The sequence below is a fragment of the Lonchura striata genome, chromosome 2 (assembly GCF_046129695.1).
Source record: "Lonchura striata isolate bLonStr1 chromosome 2, bLonStr1.mat, whole genome shotgun sequence".
Taxonomy (NCBI): domain Eukaryota; kingdom Metazoa; phylum Chordata; class Aves; order Passeriformes; family Estrildidae; genus Lonchura; species Lonchura striata.
The window spans coordinates 97644943-97663598 of NC_134604.1; the positions used below are offsets into that span (position 1 = coordinate 97644943).

At 37.8% G+C, this 18656-nt stretch overlaps 1 protein-coding gene across 3 annotated transcripts in view; it reads right to left on the bottom strand.

The window, feature by feature from the left end:
* Window positions 1–18656, bottom strand: part of MID1 (midline 1) — a 171567-nt gene that overhangs the window by 60487 nt on the left and 92424 nt on the right. Inside the window, exon 3 of one of the 3 annotated variants that reach the window (XM_077781591.1) lies at window positions 4012–4095. The exons of the other annotated variants lie outside the window; for them this stretch is intronic. Within the exon in view, the coding sequence (XP_077637717.1) occupies window positions 4012–4095 (84 nt within the window). The remainder of the gene's footprint in view (window positions 1–4011; window positions 4096–18656) is intronic. 3 annotated transcript variants of the gene reach the window in all.

Consider the following 18656-nt stretch of genomic DNA (forward strand, 5'->3'; position numbering starts at 1 on the left):
TAAAAACTCTGAAGACTGACAACACTAGCTGAGCCCCAGACTCCCAGCTGACCAGATGGGATATGGGATACCATGGTCAAACCACGACACATGGTACAGGTCAGGGCTACTCAAACTCGCCTACAATATCCTTGTAATGACTTCTTCCACCTGATGACCTAAGGCAGGGTTATATTCCAGATCTAAAAGCAGATTTTGTCTCTCCTTGCTCCTAGTTCCCCTCCCGTGAGAGCACACTTGTTAACACAGAGAAATTAAATGTTAACACACTGAAAATTAAAATGGAGCAAGCACTGTAAGTTAGAAACATAGAAAGGAGTATGACAAATAGATGGAATTAGGTGGACTAGCAGTGGATATAAAATGTTCCTGGTGAGGCTAGAGGAGGTGCTGGGAAGAAATGGGGATGGAAAACTGGAAAAGCAGAGTAAGCAAAGAGTCACTATGACAAAGGTTGTCAAGACTGGGAGATGGGTGAGCTGGAAGGCTCTCTGGAACTACAACCAGATGAGATCCTCAAATGAGAGAGTAAAATGACAAGTTAGATACTGCAAAGGATAACTCCAGGAACAAAAAAGGGGCAGAGATGGTGGAAAGATAATGTGAAGGGAAGAAGAAACAGCAGAAGAAGGACCAAGGAAAAGTCAGCATAGTGAGATGAAAATATACAAATGGGAAATACTGTGTTGGGTAAGCAGCTGGGAAAATAAAGCCTTGCAGGGTAGAACCACTAGGACAAGAGACCAGAGAGGGCAGAGTCCTGAGCAGAGCAGTGGTCTGTGGGATGGCAGGGGCTTACCGAATATAGCTGAGCATCCATGGAGGTCCAAGCAGTCTGGGAACCAAAGGAAAAGGTTCAGAATAAATACAGATATAGAAGCAGGAAAATACTAATCTGGGGACATGGATGCTGAGCATATACTGGAAAACTGGAAAAGGATCTGAGCAGGCAAGGAGACTGAGACTGGGTGTCAGGAAAAAGGAATACCAAGTCTAAGGAAGGAAGATGGAAGTCAGAAATTAGACTCTGTCAGAGGAAAAGGCCTCTAGGTGAATAATTTAGAGGACTTGGTGTGGGTTTATTTTACAGGGAAAATGTCTGCACCAGATAACTTTCTAATAAATCTCAAATGATCCTTATGATATCAGCTATATATTCCCATTTAGTAATACATTTCCATCTGCCAGCAGATCTGTAATCATATATTACAACAGAATCACATAAATGAGACCAGCAGAGACAACTGGTCCCTCACCAGAGAGTCTGGTTTTATTGTTTCTCACAAATCTTTTTTGCAGCCTTGGGAATATTTCTTACATGCAAGATGTGAGAAGTAAAAATCAGAAATGGTCCAATGATTGCCTTTGGAATTGCTGCTCTTTTGTGGGCACTTAAAAAGGCAAACATCAAAAGATCCTTTACTCTTCTAAATTATCAACCTGTGATTTCTATGAGTTTTGCTATTGATTTGATTGAGGTAGGATTTCACCCCTTAATTGTTTGTAAAGGAAACTGAAATAAAGCACTTGTTCTCCCAATCCAGCTTTTAATTAACAAAAGACTGCAAAGTTAACGTAATTGTTTGGGTTTTCATTTGCTAAGGATACCTCAGTGTAAGGATCAAGACTTTGATCTCTTTTGTAGTTTTTTTTCCCTTTTCTTTTCTGACATTACTAATCAAAGACGCAGTTAAAGTGGTTTCATTTCCCATATACAATAATTTAAAAAATGTGTTTTCTCGCTTTTATGGTTTAACCCCAGCTGTCATCTAAGTACCAGCAGCCAGGTTGGACAGGAGCTCAAGGATCATGTGGTCCAAACTTTCCTGGCAAAAGCACAGTCTAGACAAGATGGTCCAGCACCCTGACCTGCAGAATCTTAAAACTGTCCAACACTGGGGAGTCCAGCACCACTTCTAGAGGAGATTATTCCAATTGCTGATTGTGAAAAATTTTCCTTTCATGTCTAATCAGAATCTCCCCAGTAGTAACTTGTACTCATTACCCCTCATTTTTCCATTGGACTGCTTGTAAAAAGAAGTCTCTATCCTCTTTGTAGTCACCTTTTAAATACTGAAACATGATGATAAGGTCTGCCCTAAGCCTTCTTTTCCCAAACAAACCCACTAGCTGGAGTGAAATCCTTAATTCTTTTGAGGATATACAGTATGGGTCTCCTAATTAGCACATCTGATAGAAAATCAATTTTAAAAAGACTGGAGAAAGAGTAAAGAAACTCCTTGTTTTAGACTAAGCACTACTTAGCAACAACAAGTCATCAGTGTGTTATCAACATCATTCTCGCACTAAATCCAAAATGTAGCACTGTACCAGCCTGACTCTGCCAGCTGGCTTTAGAGATATTTTAGTATTTAACACTTGTCATGTCTAAAAAGTGAAATGTTCTCCTCCAATACTTTTATTTCAGTGCTAGCCATTTCTCTTCCAGTTCAAGGAATAAGTCATTGTCTGGAACAAAATCTGTTTTTGAAAACAAAATTCATATTCCTGATTTAACCCACACAGAGAAATCCCAGCAAATCCCAAATCTCTTGTGAAAAAAATACTTACACATAGCAAGATTTACCACACTTCTTTTAAAGATTCTGAAAATGGCGTAGTGCACATGGCATAGTGAGCATGCTTTTAAAAGCAATAGGTTTACTATGTTATTTTCTTATTAGTTTTAAGGAAGAAACATTTCTGACTGGTAATATCCAGAACAGAAGAAATGAAAAATCATTATGAGAGCTGCATTATTTTGAGCATCGACTGGTAGGAAAAAGAAACCCTACAGAGCAAGTTTTTCATGTAAGTTATTTCTTGAGTTTTGTTCCCAGGAGTGATGTTTATTCAGTGGCCTTTGCCACTTCACATCACTGAGTATTTCAGTTATTTCATCTATAAAAGAAAAAGAAAATAAATATGGGCTTAACTCTTCCATAAGATAATACAAAATTAGCCTTAAGGCAGTACCCATAAGCCTTCCACAGCCACTCTTCATGTACTGGGACTTCCTGGTTTTCCTGGGGTGGGAACAGGCACTACAAATGTCCTGGCAGCTTTTACGTGGTAATTCTTCCCATTGAATGGGACTAGTTATATACAAATAATACAAACAATACTGAATATTAGGAGTCCTGTAGTCTCTACTATGATACTGTCACTTTCTGGCTGCAGTGACAAGGCCAGTTTAAGAAATACAGGTTTTCCCTTCCCACTACTCTTAATCCTACTGGCACCACTCTGTGCAGCTACAGTGTAAGCCAGGTGTGGGTTAAACCTCTGGAACAAAGTAGGGAATAAGAATTATCCTTTAAACATGTATAAGAGATCTAGTTTGCAACATCTCCACAGACACTTTTAGTTGATGAGCTGTGGCAGAGCGGGAAGAGCGAGGTGCTCAGGGGCCAGAAGTTGCCAGGTGGTCCCCAGGCAACTACCAGGTAATCCTGACTCACTAAGTCCCTTTAGCCCTTTAAAATACACTTACATAGAACACTATTTTCACTGATGTTGTGATATTAAAAGGAGAGAAATTTACTATCAAAAAATGAAAACTCAGCACTTGATACTACATGTGATGATAAAAAACCAAACAATCAAACAGAAAATGGAAGGGAAGAGGATGACTGTAGAACTGCTGCCAGTTTTCAGGAAATCTCATGCCGAGGTGTGTGATCATATCTCTTTGGTCAAACATTATTCAATATACAAAACAGCCAGTCAACTCCAGATGCAAATTAACGTTACTTACTCATCACATCTGATAATATAGTGATGTTCTATTTATTTATTTTGAATTGGCATGATGATTTCTGCTATGAATCTCTGTTCCCTTATATTTTAAAGTTATGTATCTAGCCAAAAGTTTTGCTCTATTTCAAATTTTAAAAAATACTCCCATTTACTGAAACCACTTATTTCACATGACAGCTGGGAGTGTATTCATTGTGGGATGAGTATATACTTGTGTTCAGGAAACTAAATTATAAATGCAGGTTTCCTTACCTGGCCTGCCATGGCACTACAGAGTGATACTGCCACAGCTCCTGAATTCTCAGCAAGTTCTGGACTCCAGGGTGGGGTTAGTTCCTTAGTGAGAAAAAAATGAATTGATAGAAATAGAGTTTATGGCATCTTTGCATCTTTTATTTACTGTAGATGCAATTTTAAAAAGAAGAATTAGATAGCTAAGTCAGTGTGTGGTATGTGACTCAGAGACTGCTTCTGAAATTCCAGAAAAGACTCCCTCAATTTAAAAATTCAGAGTAAAGGAAGGACTCTGTTTAAGCTCATTTTTACAGACAGAGAAAAACTCTTAGCTTTATCTGCCTTTTTTTTTTCCTTCCTTTTTTTTGGCAGCTAGTGACTTAATTTCAAAAGTTATTAAAATAACTTCAGAACATACTATTGTTAAAAGGGTCATTCTTGCTCTCAGCCTTTCATCAGCACTACAGCATGTGGGGCATATAGCCAAGTACATCAAAATATTAATCTTACTGAAAGCAAATCCTTCTCCAAGGTGCGTGACTGTAGCAGCCAGCACCAGTGAGGAGGTGGATAACAAGCTATCATGAAGCAAGCAGTGAAATAGAACCATCTTCCCTATTAATGAGGTCTCAAATTACCTGAAATTACTCACAAAACTTCTCTAAGTGACAATTTCCTCAGAAGTTTCTAGAGCCCACACTATTTTCTTTAGGCTTATGACTGTTGAAAGTCTTGCCTCTGAAAACTAAGCAGCCCTTACTCTGAAACGTTAATATTTAGTTTTTCCGGATGCCTTGCATTTGAAGGACACATTTCCAAGGCATGGATTAAACAACTAAGAAACCCAAACGAAACAAAAATATAAACTAAAAGCCCATTGAAAAAAGTAAAGGGTAAGTTAAATTTCAGGTACTATTTTATTTGCATGGTATTATTTCTGGATAAGCAAACTACAGCTGTAGAATGATGAGTATCCTCTGAACACCTGGCTCTTGAAGTACTGGATAATTGGAAAAAATTCAGAAACTACAGAAATATTTTAAACTGCTGCTCCCTGGGAAAAAAAATGGTTCCAACTAACTGTGTAGAATTGTACTGGTGAAAGATGGAAGAGGAGGGAGTGAAAAAGTAGGTTTTTTAGCATTCTAGAGGGAGACAATATACTGTGGATAGTGGAGAAAACCATTATTTCCAACAGGGTTTCATTTAAATTCAACCTCCTCTCTAACTTTGACCTGACTGCCTATAATATCTCTATGCAGCTATCTACCACATCTACAATAGTTGCAAACTGAATGTCTAACTTTAAAGAAACAGAGACAGAAGTCTTATATATGCTGAAGTCCTACAAATTTCATTCAGATTTCTTGCTGAATGGGGGAGTGAGAGCTCTGTTACTGATCCTGCTGAAGAGGAAAACCAAGGTGTGAATTGACCTGACTCAATTCACATGGGCTGAAGCATCCATGTACCCTGGACACCTCCCCTGTGCTGCCCAGCTGCTTGCCCAGCATGCAAAGGAAGAGGGATTGAGGACATCCACTGATTTCCAAGAAAGCATAGCAAGGAAGGAAAACTGAACTCACAGAGCATGTGAAGAAACTGGATTTATTCAGAGTGGTAATGGAGGAAAAAGCTGCTCTGTTTGTAGCTTTGTTGGCCCTGCTGCACATACAGCTTACTTTGTAATGCACCTGCCACTTTTCCAGAGACTCCAGCCTGGACGGGAGCTGGGTTATGAACACCAGAAAAGGAGTTAACCTGTGGCCACAGGAGAAATAAAAGAAAATAATAATTTATTTTCTAAACTCCTGAGCATCAACTGCTCTCAAGGAAGAAAGTGTGGTATTCAGTCCAGCTGGAAAGTTCTGCAGTAAATACTGGTTGTATCCCAAAAATACTGCAGGGTGCCACTATAAATAATTGCATAGCACACCAAAATAGATACTTTATGCTATGCATTATTGCAAGGTACACTGCATTGCAATATTACAATATGCTACTGCAGTATCACTAGCTGCAACAGGATAAGTAAAAGCACAGTTTACGATAGATTATAGAAAATTACAGTGAATGCAGCTTTACATTTTTAACACATTTTTGTATTAGCACAGTTTCACACTCATATTTGCAATATTTGTATGCCTGTCAAATTTGGGAAATAAATCTAAATTAATGACAAAGTTCTAAATTATCAGAACAATGCATTAAATCTATGCACCAACACATTTCCTCTAAGCACTTTAAAGAAGGTTCACAATAACTGTTCTATCCTAGAGAGCTGTTCTTTAGCTAATTCCTTTCAAACTATAATGCCAAGAACTCAGCAAATTAATGAAATATTGGTAGGGAGACTTTGCCATTAGTGATGACTGTGCCCTGTTTTTACATTGCAGGTGGGAAAGAATCTTTTTGTCGCCTCTTGGAATGGGTCAGAGGACTTAGGCTGGAATTCATCCAGCTGGATAAGCATGTGCTCACTCTTAAATTCCTTCATAATTATAAGGACTGTTACTCAGCACCAGGAATCCATCTGAACTATACCACTCTACAACATGCAAAATCCAAAAAATAAGCGCAGAAAGCAAATAAATAGTCAGGTAATCAATTAATATGGTAATTATCAACACAGAAGGAAGGACCAAACACTAAATTTTGAGCCTGATAATGCCTCATTCCTTCTTTAGTGTATGAGACATTTATCTGTAAATAAAATGTCGCCAGTGAATAACTGTGAAATTAAAAGAAATTTATGGTAATTAAAAGCAGAGCTGAGCACTGAAATATTCCCTCCAGGGACATTTATTCAAATATTGCCATTAGAGAATTTAGGTTAAAACATAAATAGTGATAATTATCCATAGCTCACAGATGATTAATTGATTACTGATGAGTGATAGTTGGTTAAAATTAAACTAATTTATCAACTTTATATATAAATATTATAGAGCATGCTTTTAAAATCATAATTCATTATTAGAGAACTGTCCCAAATATTTATAAGCCAAAAAATCATAAAACTAACATTTAGATTTTTTTTCCCTGAAGCTTTTAATACTTACTATATTGTTATATGGTGGATCCAAAGATGAAATTAGTCATTAGTTTTGAAATACCTGTCATAAAGGAACTGATTTATAAGAAAATTAAGTGACATACTGCATTCTTTCCTCTGTCTCCTGTTACAGAGTGGTATCCCAAATCAGGTCTGCTCTGCTAGATACTGTATGAATACAAGATAAAAATGTAGTCTCACCACAAAAGTAGCTAAACATTTCAAGCAAAGAACCTAGCATTAAAAGACCAAAAATGGATGCCATCTTTTATTATAATTATTTTTAAATTCCTTGACATATGACATTCTAAAAGAACAAAAATTCAGACTTCGCTGCTTTAGAAGTTCTGTCTTTGAGCCTGAATTGACCTTGACCTGAAACATTAAGCATTTTTCTAGGTAAGAGAATGGAATATGAAAAATGGATATTTATTTGGAAAATAGCAGCACTGAGACAATGACAAGGGAGAAGCAGCAGTAAAGTATCACCATATAGACTGCTCAAAGGAATTGTAGGAAGCTGAATCTCAGGGAACATCAAAACAGAAAGATACTAAAGTGATGGCAAATTAACATGGCTGAACCAATGCCTGAACATGCAATTTTGACAGTAGTGCCTTGGACAATGAGGAACAAAATGAGTTGAGGATCAAATTCACTGGGAGGCAAAAGTAGAAGCCTATATGGGAAATGATCAGGTTAGAGACAAGCAAGAACTTGAGCATGTGAACAACCTGTATGAGAAACTGAAAGGCTAAAGATATAAAAAAGTCAGCCTGTCTGAAAATAGTGTTTTAGATAAACGCATATATATTCACATGCAGGTATATAAAAATATATCTGTCTGTGCATGTCTGTATATATACAGACACATATGAACTCTTGTCAGGGGCAGGTCAGAAATATCTTGACAAAATGAAAAAACCTCTGTGAATGTCCCATTCTGTGGATGTCCCATCCTTTCAAGTGTTCAAGGCCAGGTTGGACAGGGTACCGAGGAGCCTGATCTAATTGGGAGCCCTGCCCATGGTGGGGTCAGAGGGTTAGGTCCTTTCAAACTCAAGTGCTCTTGTGATTCCATGAATGTAGATTGTTCAGCCCATGTGACTGCCTGTTTTTCTGCAGGTTGCAGTAATTTTTATTTTTATTCCAAGCTGTGTTTGTTTGTCCCCAGCTCTTTTGCCTTCAGACCTTGTTCCTGACTGAGCTCAACTGCAATAAGCTAAAGCCAAGCATTCTGATGAGAAGTACAGCCTGAATGTGTAGGATGCTGAGACATGGCTCTCAGAGGGAGATGTCAAACCTCCCAAATGTCAGCAAGGGTCATAGTGTCAAAGATTTAAAAAATTAGTTTCTTAGATGCACATTCTTTGGGAGGAAGTCTTAAGGAGACAGATGGGGCAAGGAGACAGTTGCCATTGCTGAGGAAGGAAGCCCACGTGGTTTAAAGAACAAAAGTGTGGGAGCACAGGAAGGCAAATAAGTATGACAAAATCCACAGTTGGCTGAATGTGGTCTAGCAAACAATGAATGAAGATTATAGAGCTTCATAAGAGTGATGGTAGAAAGGTAGTTGAATCAGCTGAATATACAGGTAAGAAACTTCATAAGATAAATAAAATGCAGGCTTTAGCTTTTACATTTTCTATTGGCCCCAAGATGACTCTTTTGTACATGTTGCTATATATACAAGGAGCTACGCTTTGTTTCCTGAATTGCAGAGCAACTTTATTATCATGTATGAATATAGTAGTGGGAGAGATCCCTGTTCCACTTGTGATTTGTTTATAAATAGTTATAGATTGAGCACATAGGGTACAAAACATATACTTGATCTTTGACATCCTATGTTACTGACTGGAACAAGTTTCCTTCAATGTCTTTTAAGAGTCCACCTATAACAGGAGCATGCAGTTGCATAGTCCTTCACAAAATCTCCCCTTTTATATATGTTCACTGACAGAAACAGTTGTAAACTTCCAACAAAGAGTTCTCCCTCCCTAATCATTACTGAAGAATACTGAAGGTTAATCTGGATCCCCTTTTCTATTTCTGTCAAGAAATTTCTGGCTTTCTGCAGAATTTTATCAAAAATGTACCATACCTTGAGAAAAAAAAAAATGTAATTAACAGCTAAAAAATGTAACTAAAAAAACTCGCAATAGGAAGTTCATATTCAAATTTCTAGTTGTCTCTGCTTCCAGTCCCATAGAGGATCCTATCACCTTGTTATCTATAGATATCTGTAATAACAGTTCTGTAAAGATAGGTAAGGTTCACTCTTTTATTTGCAGCACAGATTGGAATGCATTAATTAAGAAAAAATAAATCAGCCAAAAAAGCACAAGTTGTCTCCATTTGAAACTTTACACTGGAATGGAAATTGAATCTTTGTGACCTAATTTGTGTTTAAGTGACAGGAGATTCAGTTACATGGTCTGAAATAATAAAAAAAAAACTGTTGAAATGAATTGCAGCATTAAAAGTGGATCTGTGCCCAGGCATCAGATTATATTTCATTTAAAGGTTTTGGGCAGGCTTTTTTGTTTTTAGGGTTTTTGTTTTTTTTTTTTAGGTTGAAAAATTGAATAGTAGAAGATAATTGAATATTAAGAGTAAGAATGGCAGAACACTTCCAGTTTTATTTCACTCAGTCTTAGCTTTGTTTTAAATAATTTAATAATGAATTCCTAATATAATATAAATAATTACTGTTTCCAATGCTTATCTCATGTTCTTTATGAAAATAAAAGAATACAAAATTACTATCATTATCTCCTGATGTTTTTGGCTCTTGATCAAAGATGAACCTAATCTGATCTGCCTGTGCCCTATCCTGAGATTTTCTACTGGGAGTTGCACTGCAGTATTCATAATTTGTAAAGTTTCAGGTTGCTCTTTTTGTTCTAGTAAGGCATAACACTTTGTCAAACTTCTAAGATATTTCTATCTAACGTAATGAAAAATAGAGCATTTGTTCAGCTTCTCTTTTTAAAATAAACACTGAACCCTTTGGAATAAAATGGGTGATCCAAATCTGAAACGTAGACAGGAATCCAGAAATTTTTTTTCATTTACTTGAGGCAGCATTGTTTATTAGCTAGAATATCAGCACAATACTTGTACTTAACAGAAGAAAAAAAACCCTGGGTTCCATCTCAAGATTTGGCAACCACTGTGGATGAGACAAACACAATGCTTTCTGTTCTTGCTTTAAACTAAGGATACAGTCACAAAGACTGTGGGAGTAGATATGGTTTTGAAGTGCTTCAAGGAGAGAGCACAATAGAAGCAATGAAAGAACATTTGTGGTGGTTCTGCAGTGTCACATTGCTTTGGCTTCACACTGTGGTTTTCTTTCAAGTTCCAACAAAGCTCTTCTCTCACGCTTCCTAAATTCTGCCAGCACCTTAATTCAAAAGTTTAGATAGAGAATCTAGCTTAAAAAGTTCTGAAAAAATGTCAAGAAATCATGGCTGTAGCTGTCATAATGTTAAAAGTAATTTTCACTCTCCAAAATTCTCCAAGAGTAACACTAACCCAGTGAGTGAAAGAGTTGATTTTCAGGTACAATCCACGAAGCAGTACAAATCCTGTATCATCTCTCTGATCTCTGCTGAAAGTTTTGATCATGACTTAAAGGAATAAATAGTCACAGCTAGAAGTAACAGGCTGCATCTCTGGTTTTCAGGTTGCTTATAAATTTGAGGCGTGCTACACTCCTACTTTACAAGGATGAATTACAAGACATGAAAGTGCTACCTGTAATACTGTAAGAGGAACCTGGTCCAGACAATTATTAAGACTCACTAGATGAGTCTTTAATTTTTTTTTATTTAAACTTAGTATACCAAGAAATTTAAACATTGAAAAAATAAACTCGTCTTTTTCATTTGTCACATAAATTTGTCCTCCTTAATGTAGCCCTCTACTTAAAAGTGGGCATTCTTTTACTTTACTTTTACTTCTTTTTATTGCATTCTTTTCTTCCTAACATGCATAAGTAGGTTTGTCACGTGGAAGAAAATGTGCCAAAGAGAAAGCCATGCTTTCAGTTTGTTGTTTCTTGTTCTGTGGTAAAAAGTACTGGTTGGAGACATTCCTGGAAAATATTATTTTTTAACACTTCTATTTATTGCTTTGAAATGGTAGCCCTGGACTTTAACCCATAAATCTTCATATGAGTGACAGTTACTCCTGGAAGTAGTACAGCTGGACAGAGAAAAAGATCACTACCATATATTTCCATTACATGGTGCTGATAAACTATATTGTTTTTAACAATTCCTGCCTCTTCCTTCTTAAAAGCTTTCACATAACATGTTCAGTCCTTAAAAGTTCCATTCTAAATGATACCACAAAACATAGGATAAATTTTATTTGCAAGCAACGTGCATTGAGCTGCAGTGAGCTTTTCCAGGTAGGGTTCCCATCACAGTTATCCCACCTCGTGGAACCTAATCATACTGAACCTAATCATATGTTATCCATAAGTGCTGAAAAACTGGCTTACCATTATCCCTAGCCTAGGGCAACAAACAGATAAATATCACAAATTATTCATGAAAGAAGTGAACAGCACAATTTCTATGAGCAAGACTGGGTCCTTTACACAGCATGTATGAAAGAAGTTTATTTTCTGAATATATAACCTTTCTTTCATGATGTCTTGAATTAACTTTAATCCTGATAGTTTCCAGACTGTACAAGTGCAGTATAAAATTATATGTGAATCAATTACGAACTTATCAAATAAATAGTGCAACTAAACATCTGTCTTTAATAGTCTCAAAGCAAAGATCATCTACATTACAGAATGATGTTCACAGAATCACAGAGTGGTTTGAAGGGACTTTATTCCATCCTCCTTGCCATGGACAGGGATGTCTTCCACTAGACCACACTGCTCAAAGCCCTATCCAGCCTGGCTCTGAACACTTCCAGCAATGCAGCATCCATGATTTTTGTGGGCAACAACTTCCAGTGCCTCACCAACATCATACAAAATAACTTTTTCCTAATATCTAAGCTAAACCTACTCTTGGTTTAAAGCCATATCTATTTGTCCTATCACTACACACCCTGGTAAAAAGCGCCTCTCCAGCTTTCCTGTAGGCTCCTGTTAGGTACTGAAAAGCTACTGTAAGGTCTAGCCAGAGCTTTCTCTTCTCCAGGCTGAACAGCCCCAGTTGTCTCAGCCTGTCTGCACAGTTGAGGTGCTCCAGCCCTCTGATAATTTTTGTGATCCCCTCCGGACCCTCTCCAGCTGCTCCTGGCTGGTACCAATGTGAAACAACAGCAGCAGATATTAGTCAGTGGGCTGTATGAGGGGTGGCAGTCTGTCAGTGACACCTGTGACACAAACCCTGGTAAGCAGCACCTCTCTCTTCAGCACATGGGTGCCTCCCTGTGTACCTGGCAGAACAGTCACCCACTGCTCTCACCAGTCCCCTTTTCTCAGCTGCACAGGTTGCTATGCAGGGAGCAGATGGAGCTGCCTTACTCAGTTCCAGCAGCAATCCTGATCTGACAGGTCTTTTTTCTTCATTCTCCAGAGCAGTGAAGTAGTTCTGTGATAGCACCTCAGCCTTCAGGGGAAGTCCCTTCATCCTGCAGGTCCTTGCTGTCCAAACTTCCATTCTTCTAAATGACAACGCTCCTCTCTCTGTGTGCTGGTAGGGGAATTTGGGCTGTGGGTCCCCTGCAGACTGTGCTTGGAACCAGCTGCCTAATTCCTTCTCAGTATCTCCAACATTGTGCACCCTTCATTCCATTTTCTGCAGCTCACTCACCAACCTCAAAAGCATAGGGTACAGATACTGCAATCTCCACTAAAAACAGATGATAAAAACTGGATGGTACTTTTAAGAGGTTATAGACAGCATAGAATAATCCAGGGTGGTATTAGCTCTGATTCCCTAAACATAACCCACAGTAATTACAGTAAGATTTAATTCGGTGATTTTGGATTTTTTTTTTAGGTTAACAAAAGTAATTTGAAAGTTTCTCATTAAATGTCATGTCTATATTCTGAGTTCTTCAGTGGATTTCAGAGATGTAAACACATTTTACAGCCAGAGATACCTTACAGACTGAAATGTGTTCTGAGCTAGATGTTTCCTGCTGTACTCTTAGGGCCAAAACAGCACAGAAAGTGTGGTACTGTTAGTGATTTAACTTTAGATTTGACCTATAGAGGCAGATTTTTATGGGGTAATGTTAAGCAATTCAATATAGGCTCATTGAATCCTGAGGTCTCTTGTAAACAAAGCTGTCAAATTGCAAAGGTGCTTTGTGAAATCACCTATTGTACATCAGACACCGAACTGAGACTCCAGTTTTCATTCTCTGCCAAGTTCTCAGACATGAACAGCTCATGTTTAACTTCACTAAAGACTCTTTTTTTGACAGTAGGACAGACTGCAGATTGTTATTGAAAATAAAAGGTTGACAAGACTTCTATTAGACATTAATGCTAGCCTGGGGATCTTTAGCTCTTGAGTGCCACGAAAAAATATGGCAAATACACAAAACCATTTTACATAATGACAGTTCCACATCTTATAAGCAAAAGGGCATTCTGCTAAAGGGCAAGTTCCTGCTCCCATTCAAGTGAACAGCACAATTTCTATGAGCAAGACTGGGGCCGTTACACAGCTTTTATTTACCTTTTCTTATGTATTTTGTAGTCTGATTTTCATTCTCTCCTCTCTTTCTCCCTTCCATATTTTTTTTACAAATTAACTGAGCAAAATATAAGTCCTCAAATACTTTAAAATTACACTTAAACAAGACCTTTCATTAGCTAATTTATAGGTCTTAAAAATAAACAGTCCTTCATTTCAGACAAATAGCAAGTTACAATGCTTAGAGAGATCAACAGCAGGACCATGACCTGGTGTTTTCCAGATAAAAGGTCAATAAATAACTAATATGCCCACCAAGTATCTGCCTCAGAAACATCTTATTATTATACCTTATTATATCTTATTATTAAGCATCTGTATTAGGACCAGGAATTTCTGAAACATAGCAATTACTATCTTTTCACATGAAAATTGAAAGTAAAAAATGCATTAGGATGCTCAAAAGAAATGTATAAATATATACTGTAGGAGTTAAAGTACTTGAGTATCTTTATCTTAACTCAGGAGGAAAGAATACTGTCTCAGAAGAAAAAAAATGTTTTAAAGAGACATTGATCCTTGTTCTTTAAAGTAGACACTAACTATATTGTGTCTCTTATAACTCAGTGACCAGCTATAAGTCATTCCAGAAATTCAAATTCCTACTGAAATAGGGTTGCATGAATTGGAAACATTAGCAGGGAGACGGGATATATTTTCCAACTCTTTTCACCATAGCTTTGTAGGCTACTAATTTATGAATAAAATAAAAAGAACGAAATGGAGAAATAAACAATTAAATAAAGGTCAAATGCACATTATCCTAGTGACAGAATTCCTTGCACCACACACTGGTATGCTTTCAGGGCATTTGTATAAATTATTTCCTACTAGAATTAGTTCCTCAACAGGGCTAGTTTTTCTAGTGAAGCAACCACACAGTGTTAAGTCAGTCAGCAGAATTAAAATGGACCACTTTTACTATGCAAAAATCTCAATGCAGTTACAAAGTTGCTGGTGGTTTTGTTTCCACCTATGTCTATCTAATATGAACAATCCAGGGGGCCAGGAGTTTGGGTTAAGTAGGAGAGTTGTTGATAGAAAAAATTTCCTGGTGTAAAAGCTCTGAACACTGGGTGTATATTCAATAAATCTGAAAAATATAGAGAATTTCTGGGGCTGAAAAGGCCATGTGGGCACTGTGTGACCTGTGCCAGGGACCTTCTGAGGGGTTATTACACAGTTGAAACCGAATATATAATATAGTTCATGACAGCATCAGAATTCCCATGCACAGGTGAAGAGCAGCATGCACATGCCTGGGTAGTAGTTGTTGGAAATCCCAAATATGTTTAGGGTTCCAGATGAAGAGCAGCCAAATTCATGCAATGCTCAGATTTTCCAGATCATGTAATAATATTTCAGTAGGAACTTGAATTTCTAGAATGACTTATTATGTCTGGTCACTGAGTTATAAGAGACATAATATAGCTAGTGTCTACATTAAAGCATGTGAGCCATTAGAGTTACCATCTGGAAATTCTGGCCTTAAAAATTTGCACAGTCCAGGAGAGGATTCACCTCAGAAAATTTGAGTATATGGGAGCTTTTTATTACAAACTTGTCTGGGCTTAGAATGTGAAAAAGATGTCATAATCATGATATCTGAGGACCTGCAGTTAGCCGGAATCAGAGAGCCACAGTAGGTTCCTTGAGCCCCTCTCACCCATGAAATGCACTTGAGCAGGATGGACAAAGCTAATAGAAAACGTTCTTATGATCTGATGCAGAGTTGACCCAGAAAAAGTGCATTATTAGTATACAAACTAAATTCAGATGAAAAGCTGAGTAAGAACTAGTACTGTAGCTTGCTCACCAGTAAGAAATTCCATTTACACTATTAAGGTGATGTTTTGCAGAAATGGATAAATGCCATCCACTATCTACTAGAATATCAGTATCTCATGAAAAGTGTTAACTTACAACAGAAGATCCCTTGTTGGGAATGGCCCCTTGGCTCACACGCAATAATTATTGAATACAAAATTTCATATTGCCCTTTCTAACTTTATTCTTTATTTTAAAATCAAAATTTTGCTGCTGTAAATTTCTACTTAAATAAGGAAAAAACCCCGAAAATAACATTTTAGATAGGAGCCCTTGTAGAAATTTAACTCAATTTCTTCTCAGAATGAGAGGTTTAATATGAAAGCAGTTAGTTTAAATGAAGATAAATCGATCAAAACTTTGAACTAATAAGAAACACAACATTTTTCATACTGCTTATTATTTGGATACTTTTAATTTCCAGGACTTTACTCTATGGTCTGGTGTTCAGACCTCTAGGCTTCTTGATTTTAGCTACAACAAATGTGAAAACACAGAGGAGAGGAGCACTCTTTTGGCATTCAGCATGTTCTAAAGCTATCAAAAATCAGTGGCTGGGAATCAGCCCTTTCCTGAGGCATCACCATACTTATTGCCACTTCTTGATTGTTCTGAAAACCTTGGCATCCAAAAATCTCCCTCTCCTCTACCATGTTGAGGGACCTGTGCTCCACAGGACTTGGCAGGATCTCTCCTGGTCCCTTCTGCTGTTTAACTGCATGCTGCCCTGTGGTGTCTGAACCAGACACATCAGGCTTCATGGCACGCTTCCAGTGGAGAAGCCTTTGAGCAATTCAGACCTCCTTTGGTGTGTGGCTCACAAACAACAGAAACCCTTCAGAGCTCTGAGGCTGAAATGCTCACAGGGATGAGTTGCTGAAAGTTTCCTAATGCCTGTAGTACAAACCAGGCAAGAGCAGCAGAGAGCTTCTGTAAAGAAAACCTGCGTTACATGAACTTAAGTAACATTGCTGTGTTGCTGGTGGTGTTCAAAAAAATAACAGTGACATATTTCCTTCTTCTTCCTCCAGTTACTATTAATTTGTAGTGCCAAAATGTAGAATCCAAAGATCAGAGTGATAACTCAAGCAAACACTAAAAACCTGAGAGAACAGCACAAAGTTATTTTCTGTAAACTCTGTGGGAAGTTTCTAAACCTGAGATTTAACCTTAGGATTTGCAAAATTACACAAAACTGTTTAAATAGCTCTGTTTAAGGAAGCTGGCCCACTAGTGTTGTGACTAAATTACAGTTGGTCAGTTGATTAAAGACAGAGTTATCCAGAAAAGACTGGATTTGGGGACCACAAAACTCCAGCCACAGCAGCTGGGCCGGAATGCGCCAAACTCTGACCATTGCTCTTTAGTAATAAATGTCCTGATTAATGATCTTTGAATGTCAACAGCTGGGATCAGATGGAATACAAGCAAAAGCAAGCTATGGATATGAGGAAACAAAAATGGAATTTTGCAAAGATATTACAGTGATCAAAACTGGACTGACCGCAAATCCCAAACCAGGCTGCAAGAACAAAAGAGCATTTTAATGGGTGGAAATTGTTCGTAATATATTATTCTCCTCACATAATAAAGAGGAAATCTCTTTTTTCCCTTTTACTGTTGTCTTATATATTGGATTGAAACACTTCCTTCTGGTCCTCTCTGCCAAATCTCAGAATCAGAGGAAATATCAGCTCACTATTGTTACTATATAAATTAGTTGAACCTCATCTAAGACCAGCCTGTAGAACTACTGTGCCAAAAAGGGGAAAAAAAAATTGTATTCTCTTAACTCACTACATCTCTGTTTTAAATAAACCTGGACAGAAAATGAGATTCATTTGGAGAATATGAAGGACTATAAAGAGCTAAATAAGGAAGCACAAAGAAAGCAGACTCTGCAGGTGTCTATGCTCCACATGGGCCAGATATAATCACTGTCATATTGGATATTACCTGAGCCTGCACTATGTAAGGCTGTGACTGTAACTAATTTTCTAGGTCAGCAGCCAAACTGAAATACTAGAAACAAAACATGGCTGTTTCTTTGGTCCCTGCTCTAGAGTGGGAAAAGAACAAACTTGACCTGGGGTTCCCATTTCTCTGGAAGAGTATCTAGGCTCTATGGACAACCAAACCAGGAGGGAAAGATGGACAACCATGCATCTCCTGTCAAAACTGTGTCAGCAGCAGTGCGAGCACCAAGGCTGTGTGCTGCCAGGGACTTCATGGGCCAAACAGATCAGACAGCAGCTGAGAACCCCAGAGCCCACCACCTCTGGCTGGCTGGGCCTAAGATATGGGGCCAGAAACAAGAAGAGCTCACTTCAAATTTCCTCCAACTTTCTCCTCAGAGACATTGTCCTTTTGTAGAGGGAGGTATTGTTTCCAAGACCTTCATGATGAGATTAAAAACCAAATTCCATAATCCCTGAGTGACTGGATAAAAGAGGGGTAACATGATTAGATTTTATCTTCAAGCTGTTTTTTCCTTACCTCAAACAAATTCTGCCATTCTACTAAAAAGTGGAAACAGCTTTAGGATCAAAACTCCATTTGTGGTGAATTTGCAGGCACAAAACATGTTACTCAACTCTATTGACTAAATTGTGGGATAAGGCCAGTCTGAGCCTTCCATCAAGCTTTACAGCAGCCAAAAAATCTGACCAAAGCTGAAGTCATCAACCAGTAATTTGAAAAAAATCACAGTGAAGTTGTTGAGAAACTGCCACAACATTTTTGGGGGTATGGCACAGGATAGAGGCACTTAATTGTCTCCAGCAATGAAGAAGGGTTTGCATATGAAATCTAGGATAATTGTAAAGCCTATTGTGAGCTGAGAAAACTTGGCAACAAATTATTTTAGCCTCTCACTAAGATTGCTAGCACTCTGTCATTTGACAAACCTCTAAGAAGACATGGTTTTTTAGATCTGATGTAGCTTGTTTTTGTTATTTGAATATTTGTTTTAGATCTGATATAGCTTTGGGTTTGCAAAGCCTCATAAAGAAATGAAACCCATTAAATCCATGACAAATCTACAAATGCCACCCTGCCTATTTCTCTTTAACTTCCCTTTGTGCAGCTCAAACTCA